This window comes from Drosophila novamexicana, unplaced genomic scaffold (genome assembly GCF_003285875.2).
Source record: "Drosophila novamexicana strain 15010-1031.04,08,12 unplaced genomic scaffold, DnovRS2.1 tig00001466-arrow-arrow-pilon, whole genome shotgun sequence".
Taxonomy (NCBI): domain Eukaryota; kingdom Metazoa; phylum Arthropoda; class Insecta; order Diptera; family Drosophilidae; genus Drosophila; species Drosophila novamexicana.
Genome location: NW_020824862.1, coordinates 298,946 through 320,851, shown reverse-complemented (window position 1 = coordinate 320,851; position 21,906 = coordinate 298,946). Strand labels below are relative to the sequence as shown.

Here is a 21,906-nt window from a genome sequence, read left to right as displayed (position 1 = left end):
AAAAAACACAAAAAAAAAAACCAAAAAGGAAATTTGATTAGGCAATTTTTGGAAGTTTTTATGTGCGGAAAAATAGCAGCAAATTTCAAGTCCCTCTAAATTGGCGGCAATTTCAGCACATATAAATATCACTAGTCATTAAATAAAAACAAAAATTAATACATGAAAGCATGGGATAACACATTTATGTATATTACGAAGCCCCGAGCAGCATGTGAAAATATTGAAATATTTTTTACCACAGCTCGGTAATCGAGATGAAAGATAACAAAAAACCATTTAAACAAACACTGGGAAAATTTCATCATTTTATTGTGAAGGTTAGCAACTGAGCGCAAAGTTTTCGAATATTCGTGTTTAGGTACAGTCGCAACAAAAGAGTATATATATATATATGTATACATATGTATTATCAAGCGAAAAACAACAATTTATATATGCAACTACATATGCATATAAAGAGGGGGATATAACAAGTAAATATACATTATAACATATTATAATATATATATATATATATAAATATAAAAATAAAAAAAAACAACAACAAATAATGAGAACATTTTTTTTTAGAACGTACCTTTAATGCAAAATTTAAGCAAAACAAAAACAAAACAACAAGAACAAACAACTAACATTAATTTTAAACATAAATTTAATAGTAAAATTAAATTTAACATTAATGAAACGATAAGCGGTATACACAGCAACTTGTTAACAAAACTTTGAAAAATTGTTTAGAAAATACAAAAACTATGAAAAATAACAAAACACAATTGAAAAACCTAAAAAAAAACAAAAAACATACAAACACGAATTGAATTAATTTGTAAGCAATGAAAGAAGCCAAAAAAAAACAAAAATTTAACAAAAAGAATACCAAAAACAATTTAAATATACTTAAACAAAATCCAGAAAAGAAACTAAAAATTATACGATTTACAAAATCTAAAAGCTAATTGTAAAAATCCCAAAACTATTTTTTTTTGCTCAACATATGAACTTTTAAAAGGCTTTGGAACTAAAAGGGCATCCAAGTGCCGAGTTGTTTGCAAGACTTTTGCCCTGCACCACGAATACAACAACAACAACCACACATTGAGAATGCACAAACTTCCCCGAACCATCCCACCCCAAATCCAATAACGCCCCATGCCCCCGCAGCACCCCAGCACCACAGCACCCCAGCACCGCAGCACCCCATTTCATACACACAATCACAAATAATTTGTGGTACCCAAAAACGTAACTGAAAAACGTAAATTTGTTCGTAAAGCTGTTTGAGAATTTTCTAAAAATGCAAATTGGCATCACAAAACGTCTAAAATTAAACTAATGCAAAGAAAAAATGCCAAAAACAAAACAAATGAAAAAGTCAAAAAACAAAAAAAAAACAAGAAAAAAAATAAGAACTTAGCAACTAGTGAGAATTTTTAAAACAAAACAATGAGGTTTAAAAACAAAAACAACAACACGAAACAGAAACCGAAAAACAGAACTAAAAACATGATAAAGATAAACAAACAACAACTACTTATTTATAACAATTAATGGAAAAGTGAATGGAAACAAAGCAAAAACAAAAAGGCATAAAAGAAACAAAAAATTCAAATAGAAATTCTTTTCAAATATCAATAAAGCAAGAATATTAAAAAAAAAAAAAACAAAAAACAAAACAACAAACAACAACAATTAAGCGTGTTTCGAACTCTAGGGATATATATTCATAAAACTGAAAATATGTAATATTTTCACAAAAGCATAATTTTGTTTAACATTTTAAATTGCATTTTTTGGCCTGTTTCCTTTTTATCAATATTACAATTACAAGACATTGAAGATGCTTCCCAATATTTGTCGATTCATGGAATATATCCATCGAGATGCAGCAGTACAAGAGGTATTCTATGAGTATAAAATCAAAGGTTTTTAATTGATTAATTGCTTTATTTTTAATAGAACTACAAATATTTCGAAATTTCATAAGTCACAGCGAAAAAACAACGATTTGTTGAGCTAAGGCGATTTATATGCTACTGCTACGTTCATAAGTACATAAATAATTATTGCTTTAGAGTTCACTAGGTGTGAAATTTGAAAACTAACTAGGCGCTAGAGAGAGCGTGTGTGTGCGTGCGTGTGCGTGCGTGTGCGTGTGTATGTCAATGTGATGTTCATTGGTATGTTGGGTATGTGGTATGTATTCGTGTGTTTAAGACTTGGGAGGTAGTTGGAAGAAGAGGCGCAAAGAGCACCCTGCCTAGGGCTTTGTCTTTTATAAGCAGAAGAAATAAAGTTTTTTTTTTGGTTTTTTTTTTGCAGTCAATAGGCAATGCTGTCTTAATCCGCGTTGAGCTCCTCTCTGTCGTACTCCGGCTCGGCGCCGCGACCCTCGCGTATGCGCTTCAATTTGCGCTTCAGCATCATAACGCCTGCAGGACGAAGAACGAAAGATTGGTTAGAGATCGTGAATTAAACTTTTGGGAATTGAGGAGAGCTTACACTTGATGGCCTGATAGGTTTTGGCCGAGGCGGATTCGGTGGCTGGAAGAGGATTGGATGTTGCCTTCTCATGGGCCAGCTTCACCTCGATGTATGCCCTTTTGAGCGTCTTGTAATGTCGATACTCGCTGCTGTCCCTCATCAGGATGCATCTGCAAGGATCATATTAGCAAAGGGAGTGCCAACAAACTGAGTGCTCGCTCACTTTGCCGCAGAGCCCTCGCCGGAGCAATCAGAGGGCGAGGTATGATAGATCTGATGGTAGAAGAGCTGCAGCACCGGTGAATTCCATATGGCGAGGCCATACCACAGCCAAATGGCCACATTAAGCGGCAGCTTAAAGTTCTTGGCAAAAAGCGTGGGTATAAAGTAATTGAAGGGCAGCAGATTGATATGCACATGCAGCCAGGCGGCAACCCGCATACCCATAAACAGCTGGTAGACCCAGCGATTCCGATTCGAATTCTGCAGCGCCAGCAGGGTCAGGCACTCCGCAAGTATGCTGTGCAGCCCCATTGTGAGATTCAGGCCAACAAAATAGTTTTCATATCTGCAAGTAGACAAAATCATTCAATTACTCAATGCTTATGAATAGTTAGCTTATGCTCGCACATGCCTGTACACGTCGATCGCGATGAGGGCGAATAGGTAGAGCCACTTGGAGACGGTCTCCAAAAAGTCAGCCTCCTTGAAGTCGAGCATGGCGCCATGCAGATAGAAGGCAATGATGAATATCGAATAAAACTGAAACTTCTCATACTGATGCGATCGATAAAAGATGAGATTGTCCGAACTGTGGAAGAGCGAATAACGGCCCTGGTTCTTCATCAGCTGCGGCAATATCATAAACTCATTGTAGAAGTGCAAAAAGAGACAGCAGGCTCCATAGAATGCAATGTTCCATATCAAGCGAGCGAATTGTTTGCGCTTAAAATACTTGACGTTCGACGATTTAAGGAAGAACTAACGAGAAGACAAGCACAAATAAATGTCAATTAGCTGTTGATTGGGATACTTTCAAACATCTCTCTATACACATACATATGTATATATATTTATATAAAGACATGCTTATGCATATGTGTATGTGTATGTGTGCATGTTAGCGTACATCAGTTCGGCTTGAGTCTGGTTGCAAATATTGTTTAATCTTAATGGTTGTCGGTCGCGGCAGTTGGTCGCATGTCTTATCATAACGTCGCCAACGCTGCCGCCGCCGCTGCCCCTGCCTCTGCCGCAGCTGCTGCTGCTGCCCCATTACAGCTGCCTGCCGACTATTTATAAACGTCAAACAAATTGGGCACGCGCAGCAAACAGCAAGTGAACGCCGTGCTGTCGCTAACTGCAGCTGGTTAACTGTAGTTGGCTCACCTGGAAGACGCGCTGAAATCCGTGGAAGCCGCAGAATAACGCCACAAATATCCAGAAGACCGCATTGATCAGGTAATGCAAATCAATATTCTGTACAAGTGCATCGAAACGATCGTTGGTAATTAGATATTTAAGCGGTAAAAAGAAGTTGCCAATCTCCGCCCAATAATCCGGCGGACCGGCCTTCATATCCAGTATGGACATCTTTGATTTTTAGGCGGCCGCAGCGCTAATGGTTAGCGCAAGCAGGTACCACAAGCAAACCTCAAATATAATAAACGTTTGCCATGCAGCGATTTCGTTGTCAACCTGATGAATGGGGATGTATTTATAAACAGTAACAAATTTTGTAGTCTTATATTTACGTGCCTGGTACATTGACAATCGACATATCGATTGATTGCGATAGTGCCGATATCGTTGCATCGCTAGCTGAGCTTTGCTTTCGATAGTTTGTCGGGCTGCCAACTTGTGTGCAGCGCGGACTTATTCAAATTCATAAAAATACTTACCATCTCTTACTGTCTTAATATTTTGCAGTCGCATTTCAAACATGGCTCAATCTTCAGTTGCGCACATTGTCGATTATCCAGACGACCCTATCGAGCTGCTCAAGCAGCTATTAGAAGCCGCTGCCAAGCAACAGCCAGATTCGGTGCAATACATGAATCTGGCCACCATCGATGATGAGTTCGGTGTACTCAACCGTACTGTGCTCTATCGCGGACTCAGCAATGATAAATGCATCATCTACGTAACACAACGCTTTACGCGCAACTATAAGAATATCAATGCGAATACCAAGTGCGGCATTACCATTCTGTTGCCCCAAGTGGTGCTGCCTACGCCGGATACCAAGCCGCACACCTGGCAAGTGCGTCTCATTGGCGCCACCGCTGTGGAGCTGCCCGAGTCCGAGCTGGATGCGTTGTGGTCCAAAGAGCCGCTCTCGGCGCAAATACGTGACATCATCTTTCCCTGTGGACAGCCCGTGGACTATGATGAGCTCAAGGCTAAGCATGACCAGTTTCTCAAAGATCATCTAGCGCAGGCCCAGTCGCTGCAGCGTCCTTCTACCTTGTACGTTCGTGCCTAACATAAAAAGTGCATCGCATTAAACATTTGCCAAACCCTTCTTCCTCAACAGCACCGCCTTCAAGTTCGTGGCCCAGCGCTATGACTTTCTCAAGGTGGGCGTGGACCAGATTGCGGATCGTGTGCAGTATCGTCGCCAGGAGAATGGCCAATGGGAGGCCATGCATGTTTCGACCTAAATCCGGATTTTGCGTTACAACAATTGGCCCGTATTTTACTCATTTTTATTTTTATTCAACTAGCATTTGCAAAAGCAAAACAATCGTTATCAACAAATACAAACAAAATTACAGTTATACAGCAGCTAAATGTAACACTAATATGTCCTTTTTCACTTTTTGTTGGTTTTTTTTTTTTTTTGATTAGCATACAATTAAAATAGTTAATAAATATTACACAAAACAGTAAAAAAAAAAATAAAACAAGCAGTAGGCTCTAGTCGGTAGCTCCCGACTAGGGGATACCCTGAACCCTCCTCTGCCAGCATCAACGAGCTCATAATAAAAAAAAGTAGTTCGCTCGATAGGACTCGAACTCGCAACAACAAATCACGCCCATTGCCGCCGCCTCTACTCAACAGCCAAACCAAAAGCTATTCGGCTCCGGAAAAAACAGCAATTTAAATAGCAGCAAATACACACAGCTCATAAATGATACTGGATATATGTATATATACTCTCTCTCTCTCTCTCTCTCTCTTACAACTTTCGAGATTTGCTCAAACAAACAGAATTTCGATATCGATTTTTATCGATTACATGGAAACGGAGCAAATTATCGATTATCGGCAACAAACTCTAGCTCTTATAGATTCCGAGATTCTTGCGTTCGTACGGACAGACAGACGGACATGGCTAACTCGATGGGATATTTGCACAAATATATTACCCATTTGTAATGGGTTCAGGGTATACGAAATGGTTATAATAATACATAATAATATTAGGTTAAAACATGCAGTAAATTACGATTAAGGTTGCTTCTTCTAGCTTTTTACATAATACACGTTAGTTTTTACAGGAAGCCAGAGTAATAAATGTACCGCTGGCGGCTACAGGATACAGGCTACAGGCTATACCGCGTTCACCGTCTCCCGTATCCAATCCGCATTGGATGCAATCTTATCGTACATGCGTGGCCGCTCGACGCCCGTCGGTCCACAGGCAATCCGCCAGGATGAGACGCCAATTAGGGCCCATTGATTAGTGCCCGGTATGAGGCATTGCACGGGCGCGCCAGAGTATTCCTCTTGCTGCAAGTGTACAAAATATTTCACAATGTTAGAAATTAAGTAATTCGCGTTGGGAGCCGTTATAAATCGACACCCTGTTTATAGCGATTGTGACGTCACGTAACAAAAGCGACATGCAGCGACGCGCTCGCGAACAGTAACTGAGCAAAACAAAACAAAATAGATGAGTAACATCGTATCAACAACAACAACAACAACAACAAGGCGAAAGGCACTATCCCTCTCTCGCGCTCAGAGCATATGCCGCATAGCACGCGCGCTCTCACACGCATGCAAACGCACACAAATAGCAAATGCTAGAAACATCCCCGAATACGCACGACTCTACCTACTCTGCAGACAGAGCATAGACTATGTGCAGGCGCGCAGCTGCACTGCCAGATCGGCCAAAGGCCACTCAGGCCCTCGCTCTCTCTCTCTCTCCCATCCCTTTCCCACCTACTAATGTGCATAAAAGAAGACAGCGCGCGCCAACTTCCATTCATTCGAGCGTCGGCATTGCAAGTGAGCGCATCACGCACAAAGAACAAAGGCAAATTGAGAACCGGCAATAAAGAGAAAAAAACAACAGTAACAGTTATTCGAAACGCAAGCGTTATCATCGAATTTCAACATTTTGGATATGAAGAGCTGCCTAAAGATCAGTTTTCACGGCGAAGTAAGTTTCGTCATTTGCGAGGCGGGCAGCAGCTACGAGCAGATCATTGCCCAAGGTACATCATATACGAGCAGAATTCAAATTTGCAACAGCAACGGCAGCAACCTTTACTTATTCTTTTCCATGATCTTTACAGCCTGTGCTCGCTTCCACATACCGGAGACCCAGCGTGCCGGCCTGGTGCTAACCAATGGCCAGGGTTACGTGTTTGAGCAGCAGCTATTGGAGTACTTTCTGCTGCTCTTCCCCTGCCCCGAGTTGTTGTTTTATCTGCGTCTAGACTGGCAAAAATTGCGTCGTGCCCTGATCGAGCCCGTCAAGCGGCGACGCTCGGCAGATGACATCCGCCAGATTCAACCGGACCTTTCCGATGGAACGGACTATGTGGCGGTACCTGTGCATCGCCAGAACTGTTTCATAGGCGCATTGCCTGGCAGCGCTCCAGCTGCTGCTGCCGTGACTCGCCAGAATTGCTTCCTCCGCGGACAACTGCAGGAGCAGCAGCAGCAGCAGCAACAATCAGCGTCGGTTGTGTTGCACAGACTCAGGCAGGAGCAGGCACGGCCCGAGTCTCAGCCCAAACGGATGCGGCTTCAGCTGTACAAAAAATCACGAAGATCGCTTCCTAGCGCTGGCCCCCATGCGGCTCTGCTAGCAACTGCAACACGCTCAATACGCATCTGAGCGTAAGGAGCACCTAGTCTGTCCATAAACCAGGACGAAATTGTATATAGAACCTTTTTTTTGCGTCTAGCATTAAGGTTGAACCACAGTCCCTAGCAGATAAGCAAATAAAATAAACATCAATAAAAACTACGTTATAATCCGAAAAGTCAATAAGACGCGTATCAACTAAGATTCCCAAACTGATCAAAATATTATGGATATGTATATGTATGTGTTGGTAAATAATTCCGTATATATGTATGCATGCATGTACATGTCCATATACGTACATGTGTGTGTGCATGTGCATGCCTGTTTACGTATGCATTTTTATTCTTTTATGTACATATGTATGTCAAACGCGGATCAAATTAATTAATATTGAAGAAATTACGTACTTTTAAGGATTGCCTACTATGTGATTCTCAAGGATTCAAGTAAGGCCTGCATGCATATGTACATATGCATGTTACATGTACATATGCATGTGTGTATAAATGTGTGTGCGTCTGTTATACATATATTCACATATGTGCATGTCTTATAATGAATGTATGTATATGGGGATGTATATGTGTTTTCGGATACAAAACGTATTCAAATTTAAAATTAAATTTTAATATTGCCCTACTATGCGATTCTCATGAATTTAAATAGCATGTGTTGGTAACCTAATAGTTTATCCCTGCGCACGCTCTTACGTTAATTCCACTCTCTCTCTTTCGCTCTCTCCCTTTCTCTTTCTCTTACTCATTTCAATTTGTTTAAGATATCTTGAAATATCATTCAATATTTAATTTTCGACCGATCAGTATGATATAGTGATGTCGTAAACATGATTATGCGTATTTCCCAAAAATTGTCATTACTCACCGAGCAGTCGTATTTCTGGTAGGTTGCCTCCATGCACATGGAGTTGACCGTCGTTATGGAGATATTCTCGCAGGGCGCCATATCACCAATTTTAAGCTGCACGCGCTGCAGATGATCGCGCTGCCGGGACCAGCCGAGCGTGTTGCAGTTCGTCCAGATCTGTTCTGGTGTGCTGGGTGGCTTGGTGGTCTTGGCCGCCTGTGTAGAGGAGGATGCGCCATAGTAGTTGACTTGCGGGGCACTGTCGGGCAGCGGATAGGCGTTAAGCTGGGGGTGCTCCACGCCATCCGGTACCTGCTGCAGTGCCTCGGCACGCGGCATTTGGGATGCAGCAGACTCAGCCCTCAGGTAGTCGTAGCCAACACCGTCTTCATGGTCATCGGCGCTGGCACCTGAGCCCTCCTGTTGTTCGTGTTGTGAGGGTATAAGGAAGAACTGCTGAGTTTCCTGGGCCAGCCGGCGCTGGGTATGCTGGGCAGGCGGAGCTTCTAATCGCTCAGCGACTGGTACGTAGGCGCGCCGTTGTATGGGCGTTTGCTGCTGTTGGCGCTGCAGTGCGTCCGGCAGGCAAATGGGGCGCACGTGATCCGAGAAGCTGACCGGCGTCTCCAAGCGGACCAGTGCCGCTGTGGAGCCCTCAACAGGGCTTTTGATCATACCAATGATACGGCGTCGTTGTGTCCACGGCGCCTTCGCTGACAAACGAACTGCACCCACTATTGCCATCCAGGTGGCTCTTGGCTGGCCCTGGAAGCAGCCCTCTGTGGTCAGCACCCAGTCCGGTGATATAAGCGTTCCATCGCAGACGTGTATGTCCTCGCGGAACAGTGCCACCAGCCACGGCCAATCGCCCGGAGCTGACATCTTGGGCAGCGACAGATGCTGCTTGGCATTGGGCAGCGCCGACTGCACCCCGCAACGCAGATCGCCACAGCCTACGTAGAGCACCTGTCTCTTGGGGCAGTGGGTGCGTATGAAACTGATCTCCGGCGCATGCGGATCTAATACGCGCACATAGTCCGACAGTTGTTCCGTATCATTTTGTACATCAAAGATTTCCACAGATCTACAAAAGATATTTAGTTAGCGATTAAGTGGCGCTAGCTTAAATTCAAAAAATGATAGATCACAGTGTTGCCACCTTGCAAAACATTCAACCTTGCCATTCTGTTGATCAGTTGCTGGCGTTGCCACATGTGCACACAATTGTACGTTTTATGAATACGATGCCGTTACGAAATTCAAATTTGTGCAAGCAGGTTTTACATTTATAAGTATAAGTAATTTGTAGGCAGACGGATTATTGAATATGTTTCCATAAAAATAATGCATCTAAATCTTATATTAACCACCCCGCGTGAATGGATGCACTTACTCATAACCCAGCGATTTGCATAGGGATTCCGAGACGGTCTGGCGGACCACCAGTTTGGCGTCACCCTCTAGGCCCTCAGCGCACAGTTTGCCCACCACGCCTTTCTCGGAGAAGACAGCGTAGCCGGCGGCATGGAAGCGCGGCAAATACGGAACCAAGGGCTCGGGTTTCAGTAGATCCGCGGCCAATGGAGCGATAGAAACTGTGTGTAGCATAAAGGTTAAGTTGCACAGCCAGTATTTTTTTGATCAGCTTATACTCACGGCAATCCTTCTCGTCAGCGCCATCCGGACAGTCGGCCTTGCCATCGCATCGCGCCTTGCGCGGCACACAGGCGCGCCCGCGTCCACAGTAGAGCGCATTGGCGGCGCAAAAGGCGCAGCTGCGTTCATCGGACAGATCCGGACAGTCGGCGTAGCCATCGCATAAGCGCGGACTCTGCACATTGCTCTGCATGTCGCCAACACAGTGGGGCTTCTGCTGGCACGACTGTGTGCCCGTCGACTCCGGGAAGCGTTCACAATCAAAATGCTGCCGGAAGCGTGCCGGCAACCTGCCACCACAGCCGGCCATGAACGCCTCACAATACTCGCGACAGATGGCGCCGGGCGTCGGCTCCTGGCTGATGCCGTGCGTCTCGCAGGGTGGCTGCAGTAGCCGGCAGACAAAGTCGTAGGCCTCACGGAAACACTCGCCGTCGACGAGCTCGCGGAATACAATGACATCCTCGACCACCTGCTCATAGGTCGCGTGACCCAGCATATTCGGATAGGTGGTCACATTATAGCCGACATTGCGACAATAGTTCAGCTGCAGTGGCTCGCATCGGCGCGGCAGTGGGCGTGGTGTTGTGGTGGTCGGCTCGGTGGTCTCATCATGGCCACCAAGCGGTGAGCTGGACATGATGGGCTCCTCGATCTGGCCGGTGGTTTCCTTAATGCTCACACTAGACACATCCACGGTCATGTTGGCAAAATGACGACTTTGTGCATCGCTTAGCTCTTCATGGAAAAGCGCCAGCAACTCCCCGCTGCTGACCAGACCCGCATACGGATCGAATATCATGTTGAAGTGCACGATAATGTTGTTGTTGTCCTCGCTGCTGTTGACGAGCATATGAATATGTTATAGCAGTTGTGTTATATACATATATAGGCTGGACTGGATCTATATTTTTCTTACCCATCTAGAGCCAGAATCTCGCTGCCCTCGTAGGCCTCACGTAAGTCCGAGCGACGTAACGTTAGATTGATGCGCTCCCGATAGTCACGTGCCTTGTGCTGGAAACGTAGCGAGTTCTGATTGGCTAGCTCCATGCTCCATTTATCGTTAAGCACCATGAACTTGCCACGGAACACGCGATCCGGCAGCGGCTCCGGCCGAAAGTATGTATCTGAAATTGGCATTGCGTTAAATGCGTCCGCTGAACTCTTGGCTTCAGCTACTCACAGCCTATATAAACAAAGGCGCCGGCCACCAGCAGGGCAATAAGAAAGCCGGCTATCACAGCGCATCCGCACTTCTGGCTATCACCCAGCTTGCGGCGGGTGAAGCGTATGTCCGAGTCGGTGGATAGCACTGACTCTGACTTGCGGCGCAGACCATGATGGGCATGGTTATGACTGTGGCTGTGCATGTGGTGCAGGTGGTGCTGTTGCTGTTGCTGTGCCTGGTGCTGATGGTGCCGCTCCCCATCTCGCTGATCAGCTCCAGGTACGGATGCCACAGTTGCTGCTACTGCAACGCCGCCGCCGCCATTGCTGTGGATGTGATGGGGCTTGTGGTGTCGCGTACAGCGTGTGTTGTGGAAAACCTTGGCTGGCTGAGATGCTGCTGTTGTTGGCAAGACGCCATTGCCATTGGGATTGCTTTGGACGAGGCCCTACAAAATAAAAAACATACACACACACACAAACACACACACACACAGTTCATAATTAGTGACATAGCCGAAACTGAGCTTTTTTACGGTCACGGTCCGCGTGGTCAATGACCACAAAGCGCCTTAAAATTAGACGCTTTGATTTTGCGCCAAATCATGGCGTTAAATCAACCATTGAAACGAACGCCCCATCACGCCAAGTGCCTTGGTAATGCACTTGAAATAGTTTATAATTTGATTTTTGTGTTGCTAACTCTTTTGTTATTGTTTTTGTTTTTTTTTTAGTTGCTGCTGTGCATGCAAATGCAACGCAATGTTTGCATGCAGCATGACGAGCGCAGCATGAAACCAAGGAAGCGGCGCTTTATGCGAATTAATTACGGAACCAATTTGATTGTTTACAATTTTGCTATTCATATTTTAGCAATAAACACGTAAAGCAGCAAGGAAAGTGACATGGCTAGACCATGTGGAAGGATCTGGCATCCCTATGCAGACGCCGCGACAGGATCGAAAGGCTGGCAGCATCTGCATACACGTTAAGTTGGCTGTGCCGCAATTGGTTCACAATGTTAAATAACGGACTAGTTGGAGATTCGTGCGGTCCGGTAATGTTGAAATTGCGAACGTGCCACGGCACAGAGAACTTATACTCATCGTATGCACATAAACACACTTTAGAAAATTAATTAAAGCGCAAGTAAAGCAAAATTAACACAGCAGCTGCCATGACGGGAGGATGGCCGCACCAGGCCGGGGCGGGCCGGGCCGGGCCGGACCACTGGCAGTAAACAGGTCGCGTCGCGGCCTACTTTTCTCTGCGTGATGCTGCCGCCACCGCTTGACGCGGCAAAGCGTCAACAAACAAATATACATGCATGTATGTTCATGCATATGTATGTTTGTGTGCACATATAACAATAATAAAATAAATGAGCAGCAAAAAGCACAAAAATGTAATTAAACATTGCGAGCAAAGCGACTGAGTGGTTTCCTCATTTCATAATCAACAACTGCGTTTATTGACCATGTCGCACATAAGCAGACGCACAGAGACTATGACAAGCAGTCAGTTTTGGGGTTAACCTATTCGCGGCATTTGCATTTTGTGTGTTGCAATTGCACAGCAGCAGCAGCAGCGCGCGCCGCTCTCTCTTTCGCTCTCGTTAATGCGTGTCAGCCAGAGAGGGGAGTCAGCCAAAAGTCACTCGGCCGCATAACGGAGCAGAGAGCGCGCACGTGCAAACAAATCATGTTACCTCACACTCTTTCACACATTTCCTTCTTTCATCTGCAGCTTTACGCTTTTCTTCTCCAATTATTGCACATCATTGCACACACTGGCTTACATACATCTGTTCAAGTGTGTGTGTGTGTGTGTGTGCATAACTAAGTATTTTATTACATTTCCGTTTAATTACCTTCCAATTGGTTTTGCCGCCATTTGTCTGCATCTCTTTGCTTTTGTCTTTGCTGCTGTTACGATTACTGCTGCAGTGGTTGTTGTTGTTGTTGTTCTTTTTGTCAACTGCCGCTGTTGTTGTTGTTCCTGATGCGTTTGTTACTGTTGTTGCCATTGGATTAACGCCGGCAGCATTTTTGTCCGCGTCGCGAGCTTTTTTGATCTGCAAAACCAAAAATGTTATAAATTTATGGTTAACAACGAAATTCTGCCAGTTTTTTTTGTTGTTTCTTTTACAGATATGGTAATGGAAGCAACATGCGCGGCCAACAGGTGCTAATTGTGGCGTGGACACAAAATTTAACACACCAAACGAACAACGGGTTCGTGGGGTAGTGAGTGTGGCGGAGGGGGGGGGGGGGGGGGGTGCATGACTCAAGCTCAAAAGTAACTGCTCCAGTTAAGTTTTGTGTTTGTTTGTGTTTCTTTTAGCAGTTGGCATGTCAAAAAGATTACAAAAACAACAAACAAGAAGAAGAAGAGGAAGCAGAAGAAAGAAAAAAAACCAGCGCCCGCAATTACGGCCCCATAAACGAAGCCAATGTCAAGCGATCAGCGCCCCAAGCGACGTCGACGTCGACGTCAGCAGCGACGTCAGCGCCAAAAGAAAGTTGCGGCTGCGTTTCCCTTGCTCATCTTTTTATTTAAATATGCTTGCACACACATGCAAACACACCCATACATATTTACATATTTTGGCGGCGCAGTTGCTGAACTTTTATTTTCGATTCGGCAACTTTTACTTTGCCTTGTTATGTTGCTATCAACATTTTGTATCAACAATGCTCGAGCGACACCAAAAACAGCCGCAACAGCAACAACAACAACAACAACAACAATGCACCATGAACAACAACCTATGCCACGTTTCGTTTTCGCTTTTCTTTCACAAGACTAATTAGGAAAATTCATTAAAATCCACACACATACACACACACACAGACACACCAGCATTGGATGCAGCCGCTTACAAACATGTTTGGACGCAACATGTTGCCGTTGCACCGTGGAGTCGTTGGCTCGCAGCTCATTGTTAGAAAATACATACATACATACATACATGTATATCGATATTTGAATATTTATGCCGTAAAATGTAACAAAAACCAAATTAGTTAGACAAGAGCATAAATATTAATGCTGAAACTAATTCAATTCGCCGTGGGAATTATCAATTGCCGCCCACTGTCGATGTGTGTGTGTGTGTGTGTGTGTTTTTCGCTGCCGTAACGTGTTTTGGGGGACAACAACAACAACAACAACAAAGACAATAACAAAACACTTTCATTTCGCTGGCGACTTTGGCGCATATTTTTTTCGCCTTGGCTTTGAATTTTTGACTGCAGTTGGCACAAAAAATTCGCTTTCGCTGCGCAACCCGCTGCAGCTACAACAACAACAACAACAATGACGACAACAAATATTGCAATGGCGAAATGGGCTTCTTCTTCTTCTTCAAATGACACTTGTCAATGGCAAACGAGTTCGTGGCCTAAGTCTTTTGAACTCTGTCGCTTTCACAGCGGCCCCCGTATGCCAGCTGCACCCCCCCCTCCCTAACAATTGCCTGACCTCCATGCCACAAACGAAAGTTTGCAATTGCATTTGGTAAGTGCAACGAGCACAAATTTCAAATATTGAATAAAGTGCCACAACGAAATTGTAGATGCCCTCACAAAATGATTTAAGAAATTTCTATTCCAAGAAGACAAGACAAGAAGGAGACAATAATATCATATATTATCTGAATAATCGGTGAAACAATATGTTGCTGTTCTTCCAGATATCTTGACCAAATTCGACAATTACAAGCTTTACAGACCTTTTAACCAAAGAGATGCATTCTTTTTTGTTTTATCATAATCATTTCGTGGAATATTTGTTAGGTTTTGACGCGGATAAACAAATAGGTTTTATAACATTAGGCGCCAGTACACATGTGTATGTGTGTACATTTAGTTCCCACGTGCCGAAAAGCTGGAAAACTATTTCATTTCTCTAAAAAAACTCTGAGAAATAATTCATTTTGTTTTGTTGTAGCTTTGATAACAATGCAAATAACTAGCGCATTTCTAAAATTCAGATACAGCTGTACACATACATGCACATGCACATGCAAATGTACATGCACATACACATACACATGCACATGCAAATGCACATGCACATGTACATGCACATGTACATGCACATGCACATGCACATGCAAATGCACATGCACATGTATAGACAAACATTAGGGCTGCAAGCCAAATACAACAAATTGTCGCTGGTTCGACTCACGGTTCGAACCAACTCTTTGCCTTAAGCTGCGGAACCTGAACCTTGCTTTATTCTAATTTTAATCAGACCAGAAAAACTACCGCAAAGGACTTTCAAGTTGAACCGAAACATTTTTTACATAACAAATATGATCCGGTTCGGGTATTTAGTTCATTTATATTCATAGTTAGTTTATAGTACGATATTGACTATTGACTATACAAAAACAACAACATATGCATATACTTAAATAAATCGAACTATTTATTAAGATAGTATATAAATAAATCTGAATACAGGCATACAAACGCGATTTTTCCCACTCAATTTGAGTTTTTCTGAGCGTTTGCGGAAATAGCTTTAGAGCAGCCGACTTCCTCTACGGAAAATTGCACAAAAATATTTGTAAGACTTGCAAGTGAAAAACCCAGCAAGTGAATTGAAGATTATATAAAACACACTCTGTAAAAGGCTTCAGCATAGGGACATTAACTAAGTAAAACGGGAAAGAGATTACGGGAATGACGAAAGTAACGACAGATCTGAATACCTTAGCTGAGACTTGGTAAAACGCGGAAGTCAACAAAATATTTAGCCAGATGTGAGTTTGGCAAATGCCATAATTTGTATAAGGCAACAATTCAATTTATAATCGGCTGCGGGTTACACAAGCTTGGCAAATGGTTAAATTAATTGGCACAAATGCAGCAGAAGGCGATATGAATAATGAGTTAGTCAAAGTTTCATATTCATATTAATAAATAAGTTATCAAGAAATGTTTTATTGTACATTTGTACATTTGTCTCGCATCAAAGCTGTGGACCTTCGAAGTTTGTGCGACAAATTCGCATACAATTAATAAACGTTTCGATAAATTGATTTATATGGATATTTCATGGATACGTTATGCATTTATCGACTTTCATTGACAATATGAACAATATCGATATATTTGTGTATTTATCGATTTATCGATTGATCGTTGCGTCCTGTTGACCGCATTCCAACGCGTGGAAATCACGGCATGCGCCCATCTCTAGTTGGAAGCACGTGGAAAGGGTATCGAACGGTAATCTTTAGATGCTGCAGCAGCCACGTGCGAACGCTCAGCGGCGGCGTGTGACAGCGACAGCTTTTCACTAATTTCCCTTTAAGCAAGCAGCTGCCGCAGCTGCCGCAGCTGCCACTCAGTCGTGACGAATTAATAACGGCCACAAAATGCAGCCAGCATTGGCGACCCCACGGCGAAAGCGCCAAGCGGCAGACGGCGGCGAATGTTGCAAGGGGCAACAGTTTTGTGGACTGCCACGCCTCCATGCGAGGTGCGTGACTGGGACCAGGGGTAGATGGCGCCTTTTCCAGGCAACAGCGACGTGACTGAGGCATCAACGAACTGACACTCGACTCTGATTTTTCCAAGCGCCAATAACTGGGTTGCATTTGGGTGTGTTAAAAACAGAAACTAGAGAGCTGACTCATGCGACTGGGCATGGCCAATTGACACCTACATACAGATGTGTGCACACATACATACATATCTAGCATACACGCACACATACATATGTATTTTACAAGCATTGCAAATCAAAATGCAACGCAACAAGCTGCTCATCTGGACGCAATTCCACAGCGATTTGGCCTCGTCTCTGGGCCTCATGGATTTTGTTTTGCATTCAAATGAAGTAGAAAGTTCTGCGCACAACAACAACGACAACAACAACAGCAGCAACAACAACAACAATCAAAATGAAAAGGTGAACACGTTCAATGCCAATTAATTGAAATGCCGCCGAGCGCTTTCTTGGCGCTTTTATCTCATTTATTCCCCTTGCCCCCTTGGCATGCTCTGACTGTGTTTCAGTTTTCATTTGTTCCCAAATGCTACCTGGAAGTGTGGGCGTGGCTGCGGGAGACTATATGTAACAAAACCGAAGAGCCTTAAGAAGATCGCATAAACAACTGATCTGTATGCAAATATTAACAAACCACGCACAAATATATTTACACACCATGCATATATATAGATATATATATATATAGAATTAACATATGCATAGGGGTCATTGAATTTGTATGTTACGGCCGGAATATTAAACAGATCGCATAACTCACATGAATATACATACATATGTACATAAATAAGTGCATAAATCATGAACAGGAGATCAATGTATGTACGTTAGAATCGCACAGCTTACCAAATGTCCAATTAGCAAGTTGTTCTCGATTCCAATTGGCTGCGTTGTTCGATAGCTACTTCAATTTTCTGATTTGACAGTATATTAAATGGTTTAATTGTTGGTGTAGGAGCTTTTTCAAGTTGTATTTGAACAGCGAAATGAATTGAATAATCGATACTTAAGTATGTGTACACGAATGTATGTGTGTGCGTGTGCATTATGTATGCACATTGCATATGGCAGCATATGCCAATTGGATTTTGAATTCGATACCTGCATCGATTTATCGATAGCACAAAACATCAAGTTGTTTAGCTGTTAGCCTAACAGTTAAATAGCTCAATTTAAAAAACCTGATGTGAATAACTGATACCAACATATGTATGCATGTATGCAGGCAGATATGAACTTTGCGCCTGAAAACAGTTAAAATTCCAGTTTGTGCATACCCAAAACAAAAAAAAACCTAACTATAACACATTTAATTGTTTAATTAACTTAATTATTGGCCAAAGAGCTTCAAAGCGTTAAATTTAATCAACGAAATGATTTGATTAATCGATGCCTACATATGGACTATGCATCTGGAAACATTTCAAGGTTGGCTCCAATCTTGAACGATTGCTCTGGCTGTCCCACAAACATAAATTTTAATTTCCGGCGCCAAATTGCAGTGTCCATCCACATTTCATTAGCTATTAGGCAGCAACAATAAATAAGGCAGCGACGCCAACGCATCGCGTCGCTGCCAGCGTCGACGCTAGCGCTGTTCAAGGCTAAGCGAATTGCAATCGGCACGGCTGCGCGTAAAAGTCTGGGCGTGGCAGCGCCCATAAAATTAGAGTACGAAAGAGAGTAAAAAGTAATTTGGCAATAGGGCGGCCACAATAATAATAATAAAGCACTGCGAATTGGAAAGTAAAGGGCGCACACATGAATATACATGCATATGTATGTGTGTGTATGTACACCTATACTCACAATCGAAAGGAAATTCAATTTTAAAGCATTCTCATACAAACACACACACACACAGTTACAATAAATCGCAGTTGGCAGCGCTTCGGCGTCGCCGCTTATAAAAGTCATAAAATGCTTGAAGCTGACAGCAACAACGACGGCAACGTTGATGATGAACAAACAACCAGGCACTGCCAATGAATTGTGCTACTTTCTTTGCCAGCAGCCGCAGCCGCTACCGCTGCCGCTGCTGCCGCCGCCGCCGCAGTCGACAACTTTGTTAAGACTTTGGAATTGCACATGGTTGTTGTTGGGTTTGTCATAATTGTGGGCTATCCTCATTGTTGATGTGTGTTTGGCTTTTGGTTCTTATTTATTTCAATGACAATTTAGAAATAAGAAAAATGCAAGCCTACAAAAAATAAAAAAAAGCCGCAGCGAGTTGCTGTGCTTTGTGCAGGCAGAGAAAGTTCATGGCACTCTATTGTCTGCTTGTGTATGTGTGTGTGTGTGCACAGCGTTGCCATTAGCGATCGTTTAGCGGGTGGCCAGATCGATGCTGGCAGCCGCAATGAAAGGTCACTCAAGCTGCTGCTCAACTTTTGCACTCAAAACATTAAATGCGCTCAAACAGAAAAGCAAATATAAAAAACCAAAACGGAGCATGTCTCAGAAAAGAAAAAAATAAAACAATTTAAGAAATAAGTACAAAAGACAAGCTATTATTATTTTTTCTAGTCGCTGCTGCTGCTGCTGCTGTTGGCATTTGGCAAATGGCAACAACATTTTATATTGTTGTTGTTGCTGCTGCCCGAACCTGTTGCGGCACATTTCAACTGGAAAACGCATTGCTATGGAAACATCCAACATACATATATGCATACATACGTACATATGCAAAACTATACGCTCATTCTTATTGGAAAGTCCTTGTGTGTGGCATGCACATAAAGGAATTGGGATTTCGAACTGGAACTTTTGTTTTTATCAGACTTTAAGATATGCAACGTAATCAGTCGAAAATTGTTGCTGCCTTATTGGCTAGTATGTTATGTTGAGTGGCGGGAGGGGCGCGCGGGAGGGGGGGGGGGGGGGGGTTGGGTTGGGAGTGGGTGTTATGTTGTGGCGATGGCGTCAGCTTAGCCGCTGGCTGGTCTTTTGGTGATTGTGCAAAAAATAAAAAAAAAAGAAACAAACAACAGAAATAATAGCAAAAGCAAGATAAGCCAAGCTTTAGACCGACAACTGAAAGTTGTTGCGTTTTTCTTAGCCAAACAAGTTTGTTGTTGTTGTTGTTGTCGCCGCAATCACTTTTGGCCGTGCGAGTCTTTAAAGTCTAGACTAGACTTATTGGAATGTTTGCCACACACACACACACACACACACACACACACACACACACACACACTTATGCATATGCATACATAGGCACAGATATCTCGCAGCAGCAGCGGGCGATCAGAAACTGCAAATTGCTCAATAGTCGAAAGCAACAACAACAAAATTGCACGCCCTGCACACCAACAACAGCAACAAATAACAATAACTGTCAGGGTACAACAACAACAACAACAAAAAATACAAACAAAAAGCAAAAATTTGGTCAGTGAAAACCTTGGTTCAGTTGCCACTGTCTGGCATTGTTGTTAATGTTAACGGCGACATATTTTGCTTTGGAAAAAATTCTCAGCAATAAACAAAAGCCAAGTCTTCCAACTTCATTTCACAAACAAATTTAGACATGGCATTAAGTTAGCCGTCAAAACAACAACAACAACAACAGCAAAACAGCAGCATTTTGCATTGAAACATTTGCAAATTCAAATCACAACAACACAACGAACAAAAGCCGTCGACAACGCACGCAGCAAAACTTTTGATTTCTTTTCATATAAAACAGCAGCGCGGCCTGGCAATAAAACAGGCTGCAAAATGTTAACGGCCATGCGCCCAGAGCAGCAGCGGCAGCAGCAGCAGCGGCAGCAGCAGCAGCGGCAGCAACAGAGTTGCCAGCAAAAGTAAGTTACTAAGGCAAATTGACTTATAACGGGACGAACTTTCACTGGCTTATGGATGCTGCCGATGCCGCTGCCGCAGCAGCTTTCTGCGGGGCGTGCCAAAGCGCCCGGCTTTATAATTTCCATAATTATGCACAGTAGCAGAGCACACAACTTCACGGTTGCCACTTGATGCAAAAAAATGTGTGTACCAAAGCTTGCCAGTACCAAAGCTACCAAAGTACCAAATTCGATCAAAACATAACATTTCGATACGAGTCTTAGTGTAGCCTTTTTTAATGTAATTTATTCAAGCCGAAAATATATTACTTTTAATTCTGGTTTTTATACACACATATTGCTTTCGTTTATAATTAGTTATATTTATTATTTGACATTTGCAATCTGGTACACATGGAAATGTCGCTAGATATCATTGAATTTGATTCAAAATCAAAGCAAATATATAATAAAGTAGTGTGCATAACATTTTATGAAAAACCCATCAAATAAAAGATACAGTGTACCAGTGCATAAGTAAAGTCCCAGTCTTGGTACATTTGTAACACACATGTGGCAACCGTCGCAGCATCTTGCTTGTATGTACATAACCATTGTGACTGTCAGTGCCGTTAGTTTTAAACAAATTGACTTGTTATCGATAGGTCTGTAATGTAATAAGAGCGCAGTTCGATTGCATAATCGAACTACAAATATGACAAATGGGTAGTTTGTATGTTAGCCGTTTTTTTTTTTTCTTTTTTGTTTTTGTTCACTTTTACTTTTGTCTCATTAATTATCATGGCAACATTTTCCAATTATGCTAAACGACAACAACGATTGGAAAACCGCTTAACTCCAACAAATATGGCAACGTCTCTGTCGTCGGTCAAATAAACATTGTTGTGCGTCGAATGTGACTGAATGGGCGATACCCTGTAAACAGCAATATTAACTTCTGATTGAGGCTTATCGTAGATATTCGATCTGATTAAGGGAATATGTAACCCTTTGAGGGAGAGGAGCTAACTGTTTTATACAGTTACACAGCATCATTAAACTCTTTTGCTTAGCCATTTGGTTACAGGGTATAACAAGAGCTGTATAATAGGGTTAGCCAGCTAATTCTAAAAAAAAAAACCCAGCCTCGCTTGTTCATTGTTTATTGAACTACAAATTAAGACATATCAGAGCAATGGAACCGTTAGGCAGAACGTGTGCTATTATTGTTTACGATTAAAGTAGTAGCAGGTATTTTGAGTTGCTTTTAATTGAGTTAGTCACCTGGCTATTGCTGCAGTAGTAAATGTCCGACATCCTGGAGCAGCGTGCTCTTCAAAGTTTCTGCTGATGCTGACGTCTTTTTACCT

The 21,906-nt window shown here is 42.9% G+C and overlaps 3 protein-coding genes across 4 annotated transcripts; 1 reads left to right on the top strand and 2 right to left on the bottom strand.

Moving 5' to 3' along the window:
- Nucleotides 1–1,946: 1,946 nt before the first annotated feature.
- On the bottom strand, nucleotides 1,947–4,205 carry LOC115767855. Its single transcript, XM_030712211.1, has 5 exons — nucleotides 3,874–4,205; nucleotides 3,119–3,465; nucleotides 2,708–3,052; nucleotides 2,503–2,654; nucleotides 1,947–2,432 (listed from the first exon to the last, which is right to left on the bottom strand). The coding sequence occupies exons 1-5, from the start codon at nucleotides 4,075–4,077 to the stop codon at nucleotides 2,341–2,343; spliced, it is 1,140 nt and encodes a 379-aa protein (XP_030568071.1). The 5' UTR covers nucleotides 4,078–4,205; the 3' UTR covers nucleotides 1,947–2,340.
- On the top strand, nucleotides 3,866–5,322 carry LOC115767856 (pyridoxine/pyridoxamine 5'-phosphate oxidase). 2 transcript variants are annotated; one of them, XM_030712212.1, is made up of 3 exons: nucleotides 3,866–3,945; nucleotides 4,414–4,953; nucleotides 5,021–5,322. In XM_030712212.1, the coding sequence occupies exons 2-3, from the start codon at nucleotides 4,427–4,429 to the stop codon at nucleotides 5,145–5,147; spliced, it is 654 nt and encodes a 217-aa protein (XP_030568072.1). In that variant the 5' UTR covers nucleotides 3,866–3,945; nucleotides 4,414–4,426; the 3' UTR covers nucleotides 5,148–5,322. The 2 variants fall into 2 exon arrangements, with proteins under 2 accessions (XP_030568072.1, XP_030568073.1); XM_030712213.1 differs by lacking the exon at nucleotides 3,866–3,945 and adding an exon at nucleotides 4,224–4,245.
- A 525-nt stretch (nucleotides 5,323–5,847) lies between these two features.
- LOC115767871 lies at nucleotides 5,848–12,596 on the bottom strand. Its single transcript, XM_030712231.1, is given in 7 exon segments — nucleotides 5,848–6,220; nucleotides 8,418–9,483; nucleotides 9,793–9,994; nucleotides 10,056–10,894; nucleotides 10,975–11,185; nucleotides 11,242–11,650; nucleotides 11,653–12,596. Coding segments are annotated over 7 exon segments (2,994 nt in total). The 5' UTR covers nucleotides 11,740–12,596; the 3' UTR covers nucleotides 5,848–6,040.
- Between the last annotated feature and the right edge of the window lie 9,310 nt (nucleotides 12,597–21,906).